This window comes from Panthera onca, chromosome A2, assembly GCF_046562875.1.
Source record: "Panthera onca isolate mPanOnc1 chromosome A2, mPanOnc1 haplotype 2, whole genome shotgun sequence".
NCBI classification, from domain to species: Eukaryota; Metazoa; Chordata; class Mammalia; order Carnivora; family Felidae; genus Panthera; species Panthera onca.
The window spans coordinates 13537796-13559315 of NC_138340.1; the positions used below are offsets into that span (position 1 = coordinate 13537796).

Below are 21520 nucleotides of genomic sequence, written 5' to 3' on the forward strand. Positions count from 1 at the left end.
GGCTGTCCTGCGTCATCCCTACGGCCCAGGGTCCTCGGGAGCCACTGATAACCTCAGCCCCATCCTGGCTCAAGGGAGGAGACAGAGAGACAACATCTCTTCCTGACCAAGCGCAGAGGCCCCTGGAGAAACGGAGGAGGGAGGGATCTGGGGAGGTAAACTGAGGCAGCCTATCTCCCTGATGGAGACATGCTTCCTGACTCGAGGCGGAAGCCATGATGAAAGGGAGTCAGATCAAGAGAGACAGAGACAGAGGAGAGGGAGCGAGAGGGGGCCAAGGGCTCCGGAGAGGCCACCTTATCCATTTTCCAGACCAGGACGCTGAGGCCAGCAAGGCTGAGTTGTCTGTTCCTCTGAACAGTAGCAGGACTCACGCATCAGGTCTCAACCATCCTGCTCCAGGACACCAACCCCCAGCCTGAGAATAAAACCCATAGGCCCCAGGAGGCAGTAACCTCTATCCCCACCCCCCCCCACGCCCCCACTCCCCCATCAACCACGCCTGCCTCAGGGCCTTTGCTCTCTCCGTTGTGCTGGCCTCTCTTCACCACTTGACCCTGGTATCACTGCTTCCAGGAAGCCCTCCCTTACCCACTGTTCCCACTTTCACTAGTCGCCGTCACTGTGTCGGGTTTATTATAAGTCCCTGCGTGACGATTACGTGACCATCTGCCTTCCCCACCGCGCCAGAAGCCCCTCGTGACAGAACCAATTCTGACCTGCGCAGCATAGGGCTTGGCACACAGTAGGTGCTCAACGCGGACTTCGCAAATCAACGGATGAATACAGATGTGAAACGGCGTCTGCTACAGTCCTGACTGCTAGAGCTGCTGGGAGGAGCTGAGGGCTGGACATTCGGAGGACCCCAGAATAACGAGTACACACTGGGCGCTCAATAAACACCGGGCTGGGGCTCTGCTAAGCAGGGTGGTCCAACCCAGTGAGGTAGGGACCCCAAACCCTTTCCTATTATACACACAGGCAAACAGAAACCCAGAGAGGCACCTCCTATAGGTCATTTCCTAGCAGCAGAAACAACTCAAAGTACAAAAAGGGAACTCAAAGTCAACAAAAAGGGAACCTGATGGAGGGAAAAAAAAAACAAAAACAAAAACAAAAAAACCCAAGGTGGTGGGCTTCAGGCATGGCTGGATCCAGAGACAAGGGAGCCATCTCACTGGACTGCTGTCCTCCCTGAAAGCTCTCTCCCAAGGCAGTTTCAGCCTTCCCCATCGCCCCCCCTCCTGTGGAAGCAGGGTGTCCACTCTCCCCATTCTACAACAAGAAAATTCCAGATGGTGCTCAATAAATGTCCAACTCCTACTCCTTGGACCCAGGGGGGCTGTGCCTCGGTATGGGTTTGTTAACTCCTGGGGCCACCAAACAGGGTGGGTCCAGGACTGGGGCAGCCCCTATGGGGGCGTTTAGTTACCTGGAGGTTTCACTGTGAGGGGTAGGGGTGGGTATCGGGTTCTGGACTTGAGAAGGTAGCTTTGAGCTGCGGCCCAGGTCCCTCTGGTCTTTTTTATGAGGCCGCTGACCCGGCATCCCTTGCTGTCTGCCCACTTGGTCTTGCCACCAAGGAAGGAGGAGCACTGATTCGCAGGGGAAGGCATATGCCTGGATGGGAGGTGGCACATCCACGGGAGGGAGCATGCGCACAACGGTGAACCGTCTCCCGCAGCTGGAGCACGGGGGGGGGGGGGGGGGGGCGGGGGGGGGCAACGCTTCTCTTCTCCCGTCTACATGCACAGATGGAAAACTGGGGCGCCCCCCAGGGGGCGGGGCCTGAGCCTCTCCCTTCCCCGGGGCGTTATGGAGCCAGACCTTTCTGCCCCAGAAGCTTCCTGTCCTTTTGCCACAAAATCCAGGGGTTCTGGGTTCTAATCTCCTCCCCTTCCCCCTCCCCGCCCTCACTTAAAACCGTTAGAGTGTTTTGCAAACTCCGTGGCGGGGGAGGGGGCGGGGAGGGGGCAGGGGAGGCCCGCGAGGGCCGAGAGACACGGGCTGGTGTTGCCACCTGGTGGCCACGGGGGAATCCGAGCCGACGGGAGGAGCTCGGGTGGGGAGGGACGGAAAGAGGGCAGATTCAGGGTCCGAATGGGGCGGTGTGTGGGGCGGGGGGGGGGGGGGGGGGGGGGTTGCGGAGCGTTGAGGGCGAAGAGAAAGGAGGAACCACAAGCGCTGACCCTGGGCGGAGGGCGAATCGACCCCTAAGAGGGGTGGAGCTGGGGGAAGGAACCATGGCTCCTGATTTCAGGGGACCCGCTCCCCCTCGGGCTGTCCCTCCCCTTGCCCAGTCCTGATCTGGTAGAGTTCGGGGTGATCATCCAGTTCTGTCATTTATTAAAACGGAAGTCTCATGTATTCAGCCATAAGCCCCCTCCCCCACCCCACAGCTCTGTGAGTTCAGTATTATCCTCACCCCCATTCTACAGGGGAGGAGACTGAGGCTGAGGAGGGGCCATCACTTCCTTCAGAATGATTAGAGCCCCCCCCCCCCCCCAGCCCCTTGTTTTCTCCACCACTAGATCCTCAGAGCCTGGACACCCTGCAGCGCCGCAGGAACTCTGGGCCCAGACTCCCCAGCAAGTGCTCCTGGGACAAGACGTCCAGCCTCGGGTCCTAGGATCAGCACGAGCCCCCCCCCCCCCCCTCCCCCAGCCTATTCAACACCGAAAAGTTCTGTCCCTTCCCCCATGGATGTCTTGGGGGGGGGGGTAGCAGCTTCCATTTTCTGGCGCTTTCTAGAGTTCCCACCAGAGGACATGTTGCAAGACTTGCTAGACAGAGTCAGGGGGGGGGGGGGGGGGGCGGTGGCATCAGAGCCTCCAGGGTGGAAATGGGGTCTGGGGCACCTGGCCCAGGTTTGACTCCCACCAGTGCTGTGTAGCTTCAGCCTAGCCGCTTGCCCTCTCTGAGCCTCAGTGGCCGTGTCTGTGAGATGGAACAGCCATGTACCTCTCGAGGTGGTTGTGGGGGTTCAGGACATCGCGGGAGTGTCTAGACAGAATAAGCTGGGTATGCAACGTTTGCTTAATAACCGGCTGTCTTCAGGCTTCCTGCCTGAAGGACGACTTTCCCCTCTGTCCCTCAGGCCTCCAGGCCGGTGTGCGAAGGGCCACTGAATACGGGAGTCTGTATTAGGTCCCCCAAGAGCGGTGAGAGTCCAGCCGCCTGGGCAGGGCTGCCCTCCAGACCATCCTGCCTTCCCGGCTCCGGAGTCTGAGCCTCAGGCTGTCCTCGCACCTGTCTCCTGTCCTCCGAGGGCAGCTCCGCGTCCAAGGCCAGCTCAGGAGTGCCCTGAAGCAGCCGTGTCTTCTCCTTGAGATGCCCGGGCGTGTCCAGGTCCGTTCCCTCACCTTTTTCCCAGGACACGTTCACCACCAGGGCCTCTTTTCGGTACACCTCCTCTGGGAAGTCTGCCGGGCTTGTCCACTGCCAAGCCTAGATAGGAAGGGTGGGCCCGAGGCTGTGGGCAGCGCCCTATTTCCTATCCACACGGGGAATGGATCGTGCTCCTGCTGGCTTAATTCTCTAAAATCCTGAGACCAATTCGAGGATCGGCTCTAAATCAGTGACCCCCCCCCCCCAATTCGGCATCCCCTTGGGAAGTCCTCCCCGGCCCCCCATTTCTCTTTGGGAAATTGTTCCTCTTCTCACTGTTGATGTGATTGGGCAGGCAGGGCAGTGTCCTCACCCCAATTTGAATGATGGACATGTGACCTGGCCCAGCCAATCAGAGCACTCTAGCCCCTGATTCCATGAGCATGTGGCCCAAGCTGGGCCAATCACTGCTAGCCCTGAGACTTTCGCTGAAGTGATGGGGAAAACGGCACCTGCTTCCACTGGGGAAAGACTGTGCCTGGCTGGGAGGGAAGACTGCAGGCAGAACAGGAGCCCAGACAAATGGATGTTCAGTGTCGAGATTCCTAGATCTAGCCATGCCTGAAGACCACCATCCAGGGAATCCCCCCCCTTCCCCCCTGCCCCCACCCACACTGGGTTCTTCTGTTGTTGTTTCTGCTGCTAGGAAATGACCCACCCACAGGAGGTTCCTCTCTGGGCCTCTGCTTGTCAGTGTGTGAAATAGGACGGGTTTTTGGAATCCCTGTGTCAGTGGTTAGGGGAGAATAAAATGAGTGAAGGCATGGCCGTTACTCTGTAGAACGCCAGCCCAGAGTATAGACCCAATAAATAAGACCTTAAATTAGAAAAGGAGTGCCCTTACCTGCTTCCCCTGGCTGCTATGGAACTCGACCACAGTGCTGGCACAGGGTGTGGGCAGAGGCGGGCACAGATACCGAGCAGCCCTGGGGAGGGAAGGGAGCTGGTCGGAGGAGCAGTGTTTCTATCCGTTCTTACTTTTTCATTGTTCTGTCTTATTTTGTTCATCTCCACTAGGTTATAAAGGGAGAACTGATGTGGATTGGGCGGGGGGGCGGGGGGGATGTTGGCGGGCGTCTGACAGACCTCGTTTCAAATCCCAGCTCAGCCCCTACCGCTGGATACTTTGGACCTGACTCTCTGAGCCTCAGTTTCCTCATCTGTAAACTGGGCACCAATACCTACTATTGCTATTATGGACCATCTTGGGGGAGATGGTGTAAGTTACCTGTTCAGGCCGAGGTACCCAAGGACGCCCAGGAGAAGGATGCTCAGGAAGCTCCCCAGAGACGCGAGGAGTACAGACAAATCGAACTGGGAAACCTGGACTTCTGGGAGTGGGAGAGGTTGGGTTGGGGGAGGGACACCTCCTGCCTCTTACTGGGAAGGGAGGTGGGAGGGCTGGACCCTCCATCAACTCGCTGCTGACCATGGCATGCCATGGGTCCCTCTGTGCCTCAGTTTCCTCATACGTGAAGCCGGAGACCGGGGAACCCACTTGCCCTGTGTCTGCGGGACAAAGGCCTGGCCCGCCATGCCCAGGACACCGTAACTCCAAGTGCCCACAGGTTGAGCCCATGTGGTTGCTCCCCTGGACCCAGACCTGCCACCCCACGCGAGGATTGACTGCCTGGTTCTCTTGGGACCAGATTCCACCGTAAGGACAACAGGCAGCGACTATGGCAGGAACAGGGGTCATTTGATTTCCAAATCTCTTCCAGCCACACAACCCAGGACAACGGAGCCCGCCTCCTTATCTTTGCGATCAGAGAGACACTCATTCATTCACATTCACTCACTCAATAAATAGCCCCCTGCCCCCTCTACCTCCCCTGGAGCCCCCAGGCTGGAGGGGGGTGGTGGGACAGAGCCTGGGACACAGACACCCTCCCTCACCCACTCCCAAGATGTCAGGCCAGGAAGGAAGGGCAGTAACAGCTAGGGGGGCAGGGGGCGGGGTGGGCACCCAAAGGAAAGCGTGGAAGGCTTCCTGGAGGAGGAAGCTTATGAGCCGAGTTTTGGAGGATGGAAAGGAGTTAGCGGGAAGCACAGACATTCCGGGCAGAGGCGCCTGCACAGGCAAGGCAACAGGAGTGTGAGAGAAGGTTCCGGAAGGGAAAAACCGCAAGAAGAGGTGGGAACAGAGTGAGGTGGGACTTCCTCCTGAGGGTGATGCACTGGGGGCAGGGGCAGGGCCAGGGCGGGGCGGCTGGGGGAGGCTTGGGCCGGGGCAGTGCATGCTGGGTAAATACCCAGGCCCCGCCCTCGTACTCACCAAAGCTGAATGGCTGGGGTTGGCTCCAGGCGCCCTGCAGCGTCACTGTGTCTGCTCGAACCTGCACGGTATAGGCTGTGCCAGCCCGAAGGCCACCAAGGGTGACCTCGGTCTCCGTGGGCTTCACAGACAGCTCTGTGGGAGGGAGGCAGGCGCGGGTTCCTAGACGGCCTTTACTCCCATCGGGCGATGGGATGCCCGGGGCCTGGCTGGGCAGCGACACCCTAGGAGTGGCAATGGGGCCTCAAGGCGTTTTGCTGAAAACTCTTAATGCACCCACGCACCTCAGCTTATTTGGAGGAATCTTCGTCACCAAAATATTTAGCGAATGGGGCTATTTTTCTCAAATCCTGACCTCTGCAGGCTCCTTGCTCCGTCCCCTGCCCAGACCCACCTGCCTTTTCCTCCAAGCTCCTTAGAGACGCCAGGTTCTGTTACACCTCAGGGCCTTTGCACGGACAGTCCCCCCCTGCTCTACTTTGTTCACCCTTTCCCCGGATATCTGCGTGGTTTCCTCCCTCTCCTCCTTAAAAACACTTTTTCGGGACACCCGGGGGGCTCAGTCGGTTGAGCCTCCGACTTCGGCTCAGGTCATGATCTCGTGGTCTGTGAGTCCGAGCCCCACGTCGGGCTCCCTGACTTTTGGCAGATGGGTTTTCGGTAATGGCCGCTTCCAGCTACGCCACCCCGAATAAGCCACCGAACCCCACTCGGCCTCATTTACCCCCTCTAAGCAATGGGTGGCCAGGCTGATGGCAGGTGTCTTTGATACCTGGGTGTCCCCCCTGCCCCCGGGGCATCTGTGCCTTGACCGGTGAGTGCTAGGTGCTTGGTGGGAAGGCAAGACACAAAGAGGCAGGTCTCGCTGGCCCGGCCCGTTGCTGCAGGAGGTGGGGGGTGTGGGGCCGTATCGGAAAGGCCGTGTTCCCCGCGTGGAAGAGGGGGCCCCCAGGGTGTGGAAACGATAGGAACCTCCGGCCCTAGTGAGACTTGCCCGGCGTGTTCTCACTTCTTCCCCTCCTAAGGGGCGAGAAGGGGCACCTGACTGAGCCCAAGTCCAGGCTCCCTTAACCCTTGGGCGGGAATCCCGCTCCAGGCCTCAGTGTTCCCATCTGTGAAATGGGGACAGCTGCTGATTCACAGGAGGGGCTGCCACTCACACACGGGGTATGTTGTGGGCACACGGCTGCTGCCCCCTGGGGGCCTGGAAAGGGCCGTCGAGACTCGGAGCCCATCTCCTGGGTTATGGGTGGGAAAACCAAGGCCCAGAGAGGGGCAGCGAGGTGCTCGGGGTCCCGCAGCCAGGCAGACCTCCATCCCAGACCCCTTCTCCCCGCAGCCAGACCCGCGCTGCCTCACGTACTGGACATCTGGCCGCCATCCTTCTCCTGGCAGAGCACGACGTACTCCTTCAGGACGCCAGGGCAAGCGCTCAGCACGGAGGGTGCCCACTCCACAGTCACGGAGTCCTGGCTGAGCCTTTTCACCAGCACGTGTTGTGGGCTTCCGGCCCCCGGGGCTGCAACCGCGGCCATGGTCAGTTCCAGGAGTACCAGCCGGACCCTTCCTTCCCGCGTGCCCAGCCTGGCCCCGCGCGGAGACCCACGCGGGTGACCTTGGCGGCAGAGTCGGGCGGGCCTGGGTTCGAGTCCCGGCTCCCCGACCAGGCGCCATCATTTCTCTTCTCTGCGCCTCACTTTATTTAATCTATAAAATGGGGCAAGGCCGCTCGGGGCGTCTACAGGAACCCCCTTCTGCGTGTCTGGCTTCTGGCCGAGGCCTGGCCCGGAGTAAATGCTCCTGAATGTTCTTTCCCTCCTCCTCACGCCCAAGGGCGCTGCCAAGCCCTCCGGAGGGACCACCCCGTAGGTCTGGGCTACTCACCGTGGCCCCCAAAGTGGTAGGTGGACAAGACCGTGGACCACGAGGTGGGCTTCTGTGGGTGTGCGGACGCGAAGATCGTGATGCGGTAACACATTTTCTGCTCCAGCGCCCCGGATGCCCTGCTCCAGCTGTAGGTTGCTGGAAGGATTGGCCCGGGCCAGGCCAGTGAACAGGTTGTATTTCCCTCCACATCTTGGCGCTGGCTGTGCCTCGTGCCGGGAACTCCCAGAGAGCGCTCCTGCTCATGCTTCAAAACCCTCGCACCAATGTCCCCTCTTCCAGGATCCCTTCCTTATCCCCCCACAGCCCGTCCCCGCCCCCGCCCCAGCCCAGCCCTTCCTCTACAGGGCCTGGTGTGCTGCCTGTCCCCAGCTCTGTCTCCCCAGTCTGCGGACTCCTCACGGGCCAGTCTGAGGCTGAGGTTCCTGGCGGGGGCCAGGCCCAGGGTAGGAAGCGGGAGGGAAGACGCGAGGTTGCCGGGGCCATGAGCCCTCCCCGTTTTCCTCCGGAGGCCTCATTAAATTTGCCGCCAGTATCTTGCTAGCTGCACCTTCTCTGGCACGGGTGAATGTTTAACAGGCACCCTGGGATGTGAGACTCATTACCTACTGGGGCGCGATCTGCCCAGGGCTAAGTAAGCCCTGATGCCCCAGGATCCTGGCAGGGAGCTCCCGACCTGCATGGGGGGGCAGGGTCCAAGTCTCAGCCTGGCTCCCACCTCTGGGGGACGTCGGGTAAGCAGCCAGGCCTCTCTGGGCCTCACACACCGCACACGCGCGCACGGCCCATAGAGGTCTGACCCGACCAGGAGCTCTAAGGCAGAGGCAGAGGCGGGGCATTACGGTACCCATTCCAGTAGGGTCCCGATCCTGGGGTGGAGTCAGGGTGCAGGTGGTCAGGCTCCTGTCCTGGCCCCGGGGCTGCCACTCGATGCAGTAGGTCATGTCCGGGGCCCAGGCTGGCCAACGCATGATGGTCCCGTTGGCGCCGGCGCTGATATTCAGAACCCCTGGTTTTGGAAGGAGCGGAGAGAGCCACGTGAGAACAGGTGCCCCCTTCTCCCGCCAGTCCAAGGCTCCCGTAGCCCCGTGCCATCCTCTGGCCAAACCCTAACCCCTCGGGTCTGGCTCTGTCTCCTCACACTGGGGGCCACCGGGCTGGGGGCCGGGCCCAGGGTCTGTTTGAATAAGCTCGGTCGTCTCCAGGTCTGACAATGAGTTCCCTGCCAAGACGCCCACCATCCGCGATGCCTGTACTGATTTCGCGCGCGCGCGCCCCTCCCCTTCCCGCCCCGCCAGCCCGGGGAGCATCTCTTGTTCCAGCAGATGTCTGGCCACCCACCTCCTGTGACGGGTGGGTGTGGTGCCGGATGGGCCTCCTGGCCTGGGCACAAGGACACACACACTCACCTCCCGGCTCGTCTCTCCCACTCCCTACCGCAAGGGCGTCTGCAACAACCTTGGGGAGGTGGGCCCTAGTTCCAATTCCCGGGTCCGCCAACTAGCACGTATTGAGCGCCGACTATATGCGCCGGGCCCGTGTGAGGGCTTTGCTATACCCTTCGCTACCAACGGGGACTGCGATCACCCCACTAACACAGACTCGGAGGCTCAGGGAGGGAGAGCCACTGGCCCAAGGTCACACAGCGGGGCCATGACCCAAACCAGGCCGGGAGCTGACTGGCTCGCTGCTGTGCGAGCGGCTTCACCCATCTGAGCCTCAGTTGTGTCATCTCTGAAATGGGCATCATGGTAACAGCCCTGTGCTCCCAGGGTTGCCGGGTGGCTCGGTGGGGCCGGGACCAGGGTGTGAGTGAGGCAACGATCGGGCACAAAATGTGAGGCACTGAAGAACTCAGTCGTCAGGGTAAATGTTGTTTTAAATGCGATATTAAAAAAAAAAAAAAAAAAAAAATCAAGGGGCACCTGGGTGGCTCAGTCGTTTAAGCGTCCGGCTGGGGTCATGATCTCACGGTTCGTGGGTTCGATCCCCCGGATCGGGCTCTGTGCTGTCAGCTCAGAGCCTGGAACCTGCTTCAGATTCTCTGTCTCCCTCTCTCTCTGCCCCTCCCCCACTCGTGCTCTCTCTTTCTCTCTCTCTTAAAAATAAGTCAATAAAACATTAAACATAAAATAAAATATAAATAAAGCTAAAAAAGTCAAAACATGAACGGAAAAGTATGTGATGGGCACAATTTACAATCGCCAAAAGGTGGAAACAGCCCAAGTGTTCCTCCGCGGAGGAACAGGTCAATGCGCCGTGGTCCCGGCCACGCGATAGAATATTCCTCGGTCATAAAAAGGAAACGTGGCTGAACTTGGAAAACGGTATGCTGGTGAAAGAAGCCAGATACAAGAGGCCACGTGGTGTGTGACCCCGTTTCCGTGAAATCTATAGAGACAGAAAGCGGGTCAGTGGTTGCCAAGGGCTGGGGAGAAGGGGGATGGGGAGTGACGGCTGATGGGCACGGGGTCTCCCTTTGAGGGTGATAGAAATGTTCTGGAACCGGACAGAGGTGATGGTTGCGCATCACTGTGAATGTCCTAAGTGCCACTGAATCGCACCTGTTAAAGTGGCTGGCGTTGCTACGCGAATTTCACCTCAATAAAATATGTATGGGCGCATAGGTGCCCGTATACATAAATATAAATCTTGATTTTTTTCATCATACGTATAAATACATGTACATATTTAATTATGTGTATGTATACATAATGAACAAACATCAAGATTTTTATTTTATGCTGGGGGTGGGGCGCAAGCGAGAGAGAGGGAGAGACAGGAAGACAGAGGGAGAAGCGGGGCTCCCCCGAAGCGGGGCTGGAGCTCCCCTGCTGCGGAACTCGAACTCATGAACCTGCGAGATCATGACCTGAGCCAAAGTCAGATGCTTCATGACTAAGCCACCCAGGCGCCCCAGATATCAAGATTTTAAGTGAAGATAGGATCAATCCTGTGCCCGCCTCGCCCACCACACCCTGATCTCACCCTGGTCCCCGTACTTTATTTACAAAACCAGGTGGTTGGTCCGGGCTGTACTTTGCCAGCTAGAGTTTTGTTGTTTGCGCGTTTGCTTTAAATACTGCGTTGTAACATGACATGCCCTAACGAGTGATTTTGACACGTTCCTAAATTCGACACCCCTTCACTTTGTGCCTCATCTACCTCCCCGCTCCCCCCCTACCCCGGCCCCCGTGCCTGGCGGAGGCTCAGAGTAGGTTCTCAGATCCCAGAGGCCCTCCCGCAGCCCTCCCCGGCCAGAGGAGACACCTGGGTGGGTGTGGGCATGGGCAGGAATGTGCCACGTCTGGTTGGGGCCGGGGCCGAAGCGATTCTGGGAGACAACAGCCAGGTCATAGGCGGCGCCGGAGATATTGATGAACCTTCTCAGCTGCAAGGTCTTTGTGGCCTTGGGCTTACACGGGCAGGACAGCATGTGCAGGTGGACACGGTAGGTCACCTCCCCGCCAGACTTGGACCTGAGGCAGCCTTCTGGAAGCTCAAGCTGGGGCAGCTGTGGGGAGTGTGAGAGACTTGCGGAGGCCTGACCCCGGCCATCATCCCCAGGGTGCAGCCCCTGGGCAGACTCATCCATGGGCCAGGGCCTGTGCCAAAAATTAAAACAACACAACACAACCAGCCCCCGCCCCCTGTCCCCCAAAGAGAAACCCTCCGCGCTGCCAGCTCAGTTTCCTTCCCTGTAAAATGGGGGTTAATTAGACTGTTCTTAACGGGTTGTTTATGATCTCCCATCTAGACTGACATGGCCGACCCCTGGCCTGCCCGCTTGCACCCTAGCCCCTCACTATCTGGCTCCCACCTGGCAGCCAGGGGAAGTCTACGAACACCTGAACCCCGCCATATCCCTCCTCTGCTCACATACCCTCTATTGCTCCCAATTACCTGCAGAGTTAAACCCAGGGTCCTTGCCACCTCCATGGCTCTTCCCCATGTCCTACCCGTGCCCCGACTCCAGCCTCTTTCTTGTCTCCTTCTGCCCATCCCAGGCCACCCTACAGCCCCGTGCCGGCCCATTACCTGCCCATCCAGAGTCACCTGCCTCTTCCCGTCTGGGCGGAGTGCCCCCACCGAGAACCTCCAGCTGGGCTGTGGGAGACGTTCTGCAATGAATGGGATGGGCAAGACAGTGACGCCGCCACCCACAGACCCCCGATGGGGACCCTCCCCCGCCCCGCCTTGAAACACAGGATTCCCATGGGATGTTAGTTTGCAAAATCTGAAAACATGGAGATCTAGTCTCCAACAACGTGACTATACTTAACGCTAGAAAACTACACTTTGAAACGGCTAAAATGGTACATTTTATATATGATGGGCTTTTTACCACACATTTTTTTTTTTTTTTTTTTTAAGTCTGAAAATAGCTCTTGGAGTTGTTTTCCGGCAGATAATGCACTTGGGCAGGAGGAGACCCCAGATCACAAGGCCAGGAGCAAACGTTGCCAGTGGCCTCATTCTTCCCTCCCTCTTGGACCACGTCGCCACTCTAGAGCTGCCCAGACTCCAGCTTCCTGTGTCATTTGGGAAAGTACGTCTTTGTGACACAGCCATTTTCCCCTGTCAGCGCCCTGGGTGGCTTGAAAAGAGCAAAAGCAACGAAACACCTCGGAAGAAGAGAACGACTGAGAAATGTTGCTTTTCAGATGATGGATTCCCCACATTTGACGACGTGAAACTCGCTCACCGTTCTGCCCCCTTTTACTCATTTGCACTGATTTCTCCCGTCACCTGTTTACTGACACCCGCCGCCTTATTTCCAAGGCCCACTGCTAAATTCTTCTTCTTTTTTTTTTTGTTTAATGTTTATTTATTTTGGGAGCGAGAGAGACAGAGCATGAGCAGGGGCAGAGAGAGAGAGGGAGACACAGAATCCGAAGCAGCCTCCAGGCTCTGAGCCATCAGCACAGAGCCCGACGCGCGGCTCAAACTCACGAGCCGTGAGATCGTGACCTGAGCCGAAGTCGGACGCTCAACCGACCGAGCCACCCAGGCGCCCCTCCGCTGCCGAATTTCTAATGCCTGCCCTGGTTCCTGTGACTCTAGGTGCTCTCACCAGGGGGGACACACACGGGGCTGCTCCAGCTGCTCCAGGGGTCTCCTGGGGCTCCCGGCCTGAGCCGCCGCCTCCGCAGCTGGAATTCCTGGGCTGCGTCCATCTGCAGGGGGCAGAGGCATGACTCTGGCAAGAAACAGGTCAGACGTCAAGCTGAAGGGCTGTCCCACACCTGGGGGTGCCCCGGGGCTTGGCACTTGGCACTTAGCCGTCATACACTTTTTTTTTTTTAATTTTTTAACGTTTGTTTTTTAAGACAGAGAGACAGAGCACAAGTGTGGGGGGAGGGGCAGAGAGAGAGGGAGACACAGAGTCCAAAGCGGGCCCCAGGCCCTGAGCGGTCAGCACAGAGCCCGACGCGGGGCTCGAACCCACAAACCGCGAGATCATGACCTGAGCTGGAGTCAGATGCTTGACCGACTAAGCCACCCGGGTGCCCCAGTCGTCATACACTTATTGAGTGCCAGCTGTGTGCTGGGCCCTAGGGACACTGCGGGAATAGGCCAGGGCCTGTCCCCTTGGGGCTTCAAGATCACCCATTCTTCTGGGGGCGCCTGGGTGGCTCAGTCGGTTAAGCGGCCGACTTCGGCTCAGGTCATGATCTCGCGGTCCGTGAGTTCAAGCCCCATGTCTGGCTCTGTGCTGACAGCTCGGAGCCTGGAGCCTGTTTCAGATTCTGTGTCTCCCTCTCTCTGACCCTCCCCTGTTCATGCTCTGTCTCTCTCTGTCTCAAAAATAAATAAACATTAAAAAAAATAAAATAAAATAAATAAAAAATTAAAAAAAAAAAGATCACCCATTCTGCCCCTGCCCTAGGTCAGAGTCCCGGCAAGGCCACCCATTGGAATGTGCCCCTGATCAATGGCTTCTCACCCCCCAGGCTGTTTCCTCACCTGTGAACTGGGAATAATCCAATACTGAACTACAGGGTGGGCCAGGAAGCACACAGAGAATTTAGCACTGGGCCTGGCACCCAGTGGGTGCTCAATTAACTCTAGCTTGCTGCAGCTGTTGCTATATTATTCTCACCGAAGCCAGCATCATCCTGACGTCCACAGTGGCCCTAGGACAAGATCATATATATATGTATATATATACACATATATACACATATATACATATACACATATATATATGCATACACATATATACATATATATATATATACACACACACACACACACACACACATATGAATGAACCTGTGACCATTTCGGTGTTGAGAAATATTAACTCTTTTCATTGTAAACAATTATTTTAGGGGCGCCTGGGTGGCTTGGTCGGTTGAGCGTCCGACTTCGGCTCAGTTCACGATCTCGCGGTTCGTGGGTTCGAGCCCCGCATCGGGATCTCTGCTGACAGCTCAGAGCCTAGAGCCTGCCTTCGGATTCTGTGTCTTGCTCTCTCTCTGCCCCTCCCCTGCTTGCGCTCTCTCTCTCTCTCTCTCTCTCTCTCTCTCTGTCTCAAAAAAAAAAAAAAAAAGACAGAAAGAAAGAAAAGGAAAAAAGAAAAAAATCTTAAAAAAATTACTTTAGATGGCAAAACCTGTATGTCTATGGTGTTGGGGGTCAGGAAAGCCAGATTTAGGACACAGCCTGGCCCACACTTCCCGGTGTGATGCTGAGAGTCCCCCAACATCCCAAGCTTCAGTTCCCTCCTCTGCTAAGGTGCTCAGGGGGCTGGAAATAAAACAGAGAGAGATGCCTTTCGCCATCAGAGGCCCCATATCACTGCCTCTGACTGATTCCGTTGACCTGATGGCATAACAGAGACTCAGAGGGGCCCAACATTGGGAGGGATGGCGGGGCTGACGCTGAGGCGGCTCCCTGACCTCAAGATGCTCCCAGTCTGAGGGAGGAGGAGACGCCATAATTCAGAGGCTGGAGGTCTCTGTCTCTCCCAAACTAGGGGCTTCTTCTTCTTTTTTTTTTTTTTTTTTAAGTTTATTTATTTTGAGAGAAAGAGAGAGAGAGATGGAGAGAGCACGAGCAGGGCAGGGACAGAGAGAGAGAGGGAGAGAGAAAATCCCCAACAGCCACACCGTGAGATCGTGACCTGAGCTGAGATCAAAGTGTTGGGACGCTTAACCGACGGAGCCACCCAGGTGCCCCCCCAGACTAGAGACTTCCTGGGCGCTAAGCAAGGGCTGAGATTTCTGGCAGGCCCAGCTGGCTCTGCCCCGGGGGGGAAACAGCAGGGGCGGCAGAGGGTAGCCAAAGAATGAATGAAGGTCCAAAAAAGTCATACAGAGAAACAACCTAAGGGTCCGTCGATGGATGAATGAAAAAAAAACAAAAACAAAAACAAAATCAGGTGGTATATGTATACAATGGACTGTCACTCCGCTGTACAAGAAGGAAATCTTGCCGTCTGTGACGACATGAATGGGGGAGTGTATTATGCTAAGTGTAAAAGGATCTCTCACCCACGTGGAATCTACAGCAAAACCACCCGGAAACGTGTGGATACAAAGAACTGATCGGTGGTTGCCAGAGGCAGGGGTGGGCGGTGCGTGACATGGGTGAAGGTGGTCAAAAGGGACAAACTTCATTTGTAAAAGAAGTCAGTCCTGGGGATGTCATGTCCAGCTCGGTGACTGTAGCTTATAATACTGCCTGATGGGGGCGCCTGGGTGGCTCAGTCGGCTCAAGGCATGATCTCCGAGTTCGTGAGTTCGAGCCCCGTGTCAGGCTCTGGGCTGCCAGCTCAGAATCTGGAGTCTGCTTGGGCATCTGTGGCTCCCTCTCTCTCTGCCCCTCCCCTGTTCATTCTCTGTCTCTCTCTGTCTCAAAAATAAATAAACGTTTAAAAAATAATAACAATAATAACACTGTGTGGTGTATTTGAAAGTTCCTGGGAGAGTAGATCTTCAAAAGTTCTTAGGACAAGAAAAAAGGTTTATAACTTCGTGTGATCATCTCACAATATGTATATAAATATCAAATAAGTCTGTTGAACACCTGAAACCAATATAATGTTATATGTCAATTATATTGAAGAAGAAAAAGAAGAAGAAGAAAAGGAGGAAGAGGAGGAGGAGGAGGGAAGGAAGGAGTAGGAGTGGAAGGGCAGCTTCCTGGAGAGGCGGCCCTGGAGCTGGACCCTGAAGGTGGGCTGGATTCTCACGTGCTCAGATAGAAAGGAAAGCATACAGATGGAGAAGACTGCATGGGTAAAGGCAGAGTCTGGAAATGCCGGGCATGAGCAGGGACTAACAGCCATTCAGGAGGGGACCAGAGGAAGCACGAGGCAGGTGAGGGTACCTAGGGCCAGCCGAGGAAAGGATGCCCTCCTGAGGGTAATAGGGAGCCATGGAAGGTGTGCGAGCGAGGGAGGTCACGACGAGAGCTGAGTGTCAAGGAGACTCCAGAGGCTAGAAACAAGGCAAGAGTGGAGGCCAGGTAGGAGGGGTGAAGGGTGTAGAGACGGTGAAACTGATTTGGGGGATGGAGCTGCCCCGGGGAGAGGCCTGTGTTCTCCCCCCGCCCGGGGAATAAACTCACCAGCTTCCAAAGGCTGCCGGCTGTCCGGTGGCGGAACTGGACCTCGGCGCCATCCTGGCGGGCTGGGGTCTCCCACTTCATGAGCAGCCGCCCCGCGGAGCCAGACACCTTGATGTCTCCCAGCAGCGGTGGGTCGTATTTAACTGGAAGCAGAGATGGGGTTTGGGGAGGGGGCCAGCATATGCGTGAGTTACTGGTCCTGAAAATTTCAGAACATCCGTCCCACCCAGCCCAGGGTAACTGACTAAGCCCCCAGTATGTGACTCGGGGAAACCCTTACGTGCTCCATCTAAGCTTGGGAGGGAAATATCAATACCCCTTAGAGCAATGCTGTAGTGAGACAGGCGTTTTTGTAAGCTGCTGACGGGGAGGGTCATTGACAATCTATTTTTCTAGAGGACTATTAGGGAAATCTTACTAATTTTTTAGACCCTGACCCAAAGAGAGACATCTATCGTTCTTTCTGCATCTTGGTCACACCATGCCTGATTCTACCGCAGGGCCTTTGCACTTGCCGTCGCTCTGATGTCCTCCACCTGGAACACACTTTTCTACGCTTTATTCCTGTTGGATCTTTTTTTTTTTTTATCCTTCCGGGCTCAGCTTGAGCCGGAAGCCTCCTTGGCCTCCCAGCGGTATCTCCTCGTATGTAATAATCATGCCTCGTTCATCACCCCTGCTTGATTCTGGGCTCCACGAAGGCAGAGAGAGGCAGGGCCACGAGTACGGTGAAGCAAAAAAGGCAAGGGTGTACAAAGACACGGTCGGATCCTGTCTTTAATTAACTAATTAATTTATGAGTTTAGAGGGGTTTTGTTTGTTTGTTTGTTTTTGAGAGAGAGAGTATGAGCAGGGGAGGGGCAGAGAGAGGGACAGAGAGAACCTTAGGCAGCCCAGCGCGGAGCCTGACGTAGGACTCCATCTCAGGACTGTGAGATCATGACCTGAGCCAAAATCAAGAGTCGGACGCTTAACCGACTGAGCATATTTTAAAACACGATATTTTAAAACCGACCCCATATTTTAAAACGCGGTATTTTGTTCACCGTGGATTTTTTTTCCCATGAATTTTGATTTTTAAAAATATTGCATGACCGTAGTGTTTATATCGACTAGCGAGGTTTGGGGCACCCCTTGGAAATGTTGTGCCCCAGGCGGGCTCCCTTCTCACCTCACCCTAGTCCCAGCCCCGAGCTGCAGACTTTGGTGGCCTCGCTCGTGTCCCTGTGACTCAGCGGTAGCACACGGTGGGAACTCAGCAACGATATGTCAAAGCGTATGTGGTTGAGTCGTGAAAACAGACATAGAAGACCCAACAGGGTCCCAGCAGCTTTCACCCAGAAGCCACCTAAGTGCCCGGCAGCTGGGGATTGGCGAGGGGACCATAAAAAACTGCCATGTCTCACGATAGCGTGTGATGTGAAAATAGCTGGCGTTATCGAGCTGCTTGCCGGAATCCCCCCCAGGTCCAGTCTCAGGGACCGGAGGCTTCTCTGGGTGAGGAAGGGGCCGCGGGGAGGAGGAGGAGGAGAACAGGGTACTGACCTGAGCTATGAAGCATCACGGTGACCTTGGGTGACTTCTCTGTCCGGTTCCCGGCTCGAGATTCGACCCAGAGGGTGACAGCCTGCAGCACAGAGATGCCGTCCTGGTCGGAGAACTGCACGTTGGTGGCCGAGCCCGCGGCAAAGTAGCAACAGCGCCCGGACCTGAGGCTGGGGAGGGAGAGTGCTGGTGCTGAGTCTGGGGGTCCTCGGGACCCCCAGGATGCCTCGGCAGAAGGTGTGAGTTGCATCCCAACATCTTCTTCTGCCCCCTTTGCTCCCCCTCCCCGGCCTGGGGACTCCGTGGGGATCAGCCTGGAACCGGGGTGTGTGTGTGTGTGTGTGTGTGTGTGTGTGTGTCCCGGAATCTCACGAGATGGGCTGCCACAGGAAGAAGGAAGATGGGAATGAATGGATGGGAGGATGGACGAGTGAGTGAGAGGGTGGGGACGAGGGGCTAGAGGGACGCCCACCCACGCTGACACCCCTCCCCTCCCCTCCCCCCCCCCCCCCCCCCCCCCGCCACAACATAGAGTCCCAGCCCTCTCTTCTCACATGAGAAACTGAGCCTCCCGAAAGGAGCCTGACAAGGTCACACATCTGAGAACGGGAGCCAGGGTGGGATGATGAATGAGGGTTTGGGAACTGGGGCAGAGTCCTCACCAGCACCTCAGGAAGTGGCTGACCCCAGCCGCGGGGCCCTCGTACCGCCAGGAGCATTCATAACCGGCGCTGAATATTCGGTAGCAGGTCAGGTCCTTGGGGCCTGAAGCCGAGCCTAGAGGAGATACCAGAGGTTTGGGAATGGACCAAGAATCGGGAGGGGCCCCTCCTTGCTGACGCACCCTCAGGATAAATCTTTGTGACATTTAAGGAACCCGCTCCCAGCCCCCTCCCTGTGCCCTTTTCTCCTGTCTCCTGCCGTCTCCTGTGCTCACCCCCACTCCAGCCACACCAGTGGACTCCTCACCAGTCCTTGAACACACCAAGCTTACTCCCACCACAGGGCCTTTGCACACGCGGGGCCAGCTGCCTAGAATGCTTTCCCCCCAGATTTTGACATTCCAGTTTCTCCTTCAGGGTCACCTCCTTGACCACCAGGCAACCTGAAACAGCCCCTTCCTTCATCCCCCACCTCCTCTGGTTTCTCATAGCACATCCTAGGATGCCGTCCATGTACGTGTTTGGCAGTTGGGGTCACGGCCTATTCTTTCATGCCTAGAACTGTGTCTGCACAGAGTGGGTGCTCAGTGACTATTTCTTGCACAAAAGAGCGGATGAGGAGCCTGTTCAATGGCAGGCCCTTATTGGGGTGCATCACAAGCACACATGTTCCAGCTATGCCTGCCTCCGGGGAGCCCCAGAATGTCTCACGGCTGCTTAGCCACCCCCCTCCCCCCCCCCCCCCCCGTGCTGAACAGACACAGACACCAAGTCTTCGACCCTGCGAGGGAGGAGACGAGGCTCATAGAGGCAAGCGACTGATCCAGGACGCCCGAGCTTGGAGAGGATAGGACAGTAGGCCGTCTGGTCACTCCCAAGACCTCAGGCCGGCCTCAAACTTTGGCTGGGCAGGAGAGAGCTGAGGGACCGGCCCCCAGGGATGGGCCAGTCAGAGCCCCGCATGCCCTCTCCCCACAGCGCAGGACTGTTCCAGACCTGAGTCTGCATCCGGATATGGTGGGTCCTGAAAACAGCACCCGCTTGTGCCGCAGGCTTCAGCTGCAAAGGCAACAAAGAGATCATGACATTCCCAGAGTTCCACTGCATGGGAGAGGGGCTCAGGCCGGGGGGCTCGCCAAGTCACCATCCACCCACCTCTCCACGTTCCCATCAACGGATCCACCCACCCGCCCTGCCGTCCCTCCGCACGTCCAATCTTCTACCCATCCATCCACCCGCTCGTTCATCCACGCGTCAGCCTCTCAGGCTGCTCTTCCCAGGGCCCCCCCTCCCGTCTCTGATCTCCAGCCCTGCCTGACCCCTGAAGGCCCTGAAACCCTGCCGCTGCTGTTTCCAGAGAGGGAAACTGAGGCACAGAGAGGCAAAGGGGTGGCCTGAGGTCACACAGCAGCAACAGCTGAACCGGAATTTGAGTTCAAACCCAGCCATCTGCAGGGGTCTGGGCTCCTTCCCATCTGATTCCACAAGACGGAGAGAGTATATGAGTATATATAAGGTAGGAATATACCATGTACTACAAACATAATCAGTTACCCTGTATATCACTTATATACATATTTGTTCTTTACCCTTTTCTTAGCATTTCTTTTTATTTATTTGTTTACTTATTTAAAAGGTTTTATTTATTTTTGAGACAGACAGAGGCGTGAGCGGGGGAAGGGCAGAGAGAGAGGGGGACAGAGGATCCGAAGCGGGCTCTGGATGACAGCAGAGACGCCCACACGGGGCTCGAACCCACGAACCGTGAGAACAGGACATGAGCCAAAGTCAGGCGCTTTACCGACTGAGCCACCCAGGCGCCCCATCCTTTTCTTAGCATTTCTCACAGAACTCTGGGAAGTGGGAAAGATTCAGGGGTTCGGCCCATTCCACGGAAGACAAAATCAAGACCGGAGGGAAGATGCCCAAGTTGGACCCCGGAAGCTATGATCAGCGATCTCCCATTTGAGAGAGGGAAAGACTGAGGCCCAGAGACGCAGAACCCACCCCAGAAACCCAGATCCACGGCCTTTCACACACGCGTCTCCCAGCAAAGAGCCACCTTGTCAGGGTGAAGCACTCACCGCCCTGCCCTGGAAGCAGGAGCAGAAGGAGGGGGACCAGCCTGGTCAACAACTGCCCCATTAAGTCCATGCAGAGGCCTGCAGCCCCAGATGAGCTTCTGTGTTGCTGGCGAGGTCCGGCCACCCCGTCCTTGCCCTGGAACACATTGAAGCTGAGCAAGAAAGAATGCTAAAAAGATTTAAAAAAAAAAAAAAAAGTTAGGTGTCATGGCCCCTCCTGGCACAAGTCAAACTGAAAGAGAAACCCAGGAAGTCAGCTCGGTGATGGTGGCCTCATCCCAGCCACAAAGCCACCCGTGGGGCCAGTGCGACCCAGGGCCTTAGATCTCAGGGTCTCTTCCGACCCAAGAAAGACCCAAGCAGGACACTGGGTGCCAGTCTCATGAGGGGGCAGCTCTGTGCCCTTGCCCTGGTCTCTGGCCCTCTCTAGCCAGCTTCTGAGACTCGGGTGCCAAATGGGAGCCCAGGGTTCTTGGATGTCTGAGTTCACTCTCCCAACAAGTCATTCTGAAGTGTTTGCTGTACCTTACCCCTCCCCCCGCGCCCCACTCCCCCCGCACCCCCCCTCCCCCCCCCCCCCCCCCCCCCCCGCCGCAGCAAATGCCCACCTCCCCGTTTCCCAGACTCTGGTCTCAGGGCACCCTGGGTCCCGGCTCCTAAAGAGCCCCTTTGCTTCCTTCAGACTAAGCGTTTTCTCTTCTCCGTGTCTATTTCTTTGGCATCTGGGGGTCTCATTTTCTGAGTCTTTCTCCCCACTGCCGAAAGAGGCCCAGGATGTCCATGGAGAAGCACTGATTCATGCTACAAAGCGGATGAATCTCAAACACATCGTGCTGAGCGAAAACAGCCAGACGCAGCAGCCCACATGTTGTATGATTCCATGTATATAAAATGTCCAGAGCAAAAAAAAAAAAAAAAATAAATAAATAAATAATAAAATGTCCAGAGCAGGCAAATCGAAGAGACAGAAAGATTAGTGGTTGCCAGCAGCTGGGAGGTGGGGGCTGGGGAGCGACTGCTAATGGGGACGAGTTTCCCCTTGGGGTGAGGAGAACGTTCTGGAACTAGACAGAGGTGAGGGTTGCAAAACGTAGTGAATGCTCTAA

The 21520-nt window shown here is 56.6% G+C and overlaps 1 protein-coding gene across 2 annotated transcripts; it reads right to left on the bottom strand.

Moving 5' to 3' along the window:
• Positions 1-2170: 2170 nt before the first annotated feature.
• On the bottom strand, positions 2171-20577 carry IL12RB1 (interleukin 12 receptor subunit beta 1). 2 transcript variants are annotated; one of them, XM_081792193.1, is made up of 16 exons: positions 20415-20577; positions 19327-19389; positions 18331-18445; positions 17669-17838; positions 16124-16266; positions 13650-13683; positions 12621-12746; positions 11585-11667; positions 10817-11060; positions 8394-8555; positions 7547-7684; positions 7026-7181; positions 5663-5797; positions 4616-4718; positions 4232-4313; positions 2171-3447 (listed from the first exon to the last, which is right to left on the bottom strand). In XM_081792193.1, exons 1-16 carry the CDS (start codon positions 20482-20484, stop codon positions 3094-3096), a joined length of 2178 nt encoding a protein of 725 aa, XP_081648319.1. In that variant the 5' UTR covers positions 20485-20577; the 3' UTR covers positions 2171-3093. The 2 variants fall into 2 exon arrangements, with proteins under 2 accessions (XP_081648319.1, XP_081648320.1); XM_081792194.1 differs by lacking the exon at positions 4616-4718 and having other exon boundaries at positions 3263-3447.
• Between the last annotated feature and the right edge of the window lie 943 nt (positions 20578-21520).

What these genes read in the sequence shown, in the direction of transcription:
- IL12RB1 (XM_081792193.1), bottom strand. Translation starts at nt 20,484, where the DNA reads ATGGACTTAATGGGGCAGTTGTTGACCAGGCTGGTCCCCCTCCTTCTG. An exon ending in AGCCACTTCCTGAGGTGCTG is followed by an intron (nt 17,839 to 18,330) that starts GTGAGGACTCTG and finishes CTCCCTCCCCAG; the next exon opens with CCTCAGGTCCGGGCGCTGTT. An exon ending in ACCCCAGCCATTCAGCTTTG is followed by an intron (nt 4,719 to 5,662) that starts GTGAGTACGAGG and finishes TCCCACTCCCAG; the next exon opens with AAGTCCAGGTTTCCCAGTTC.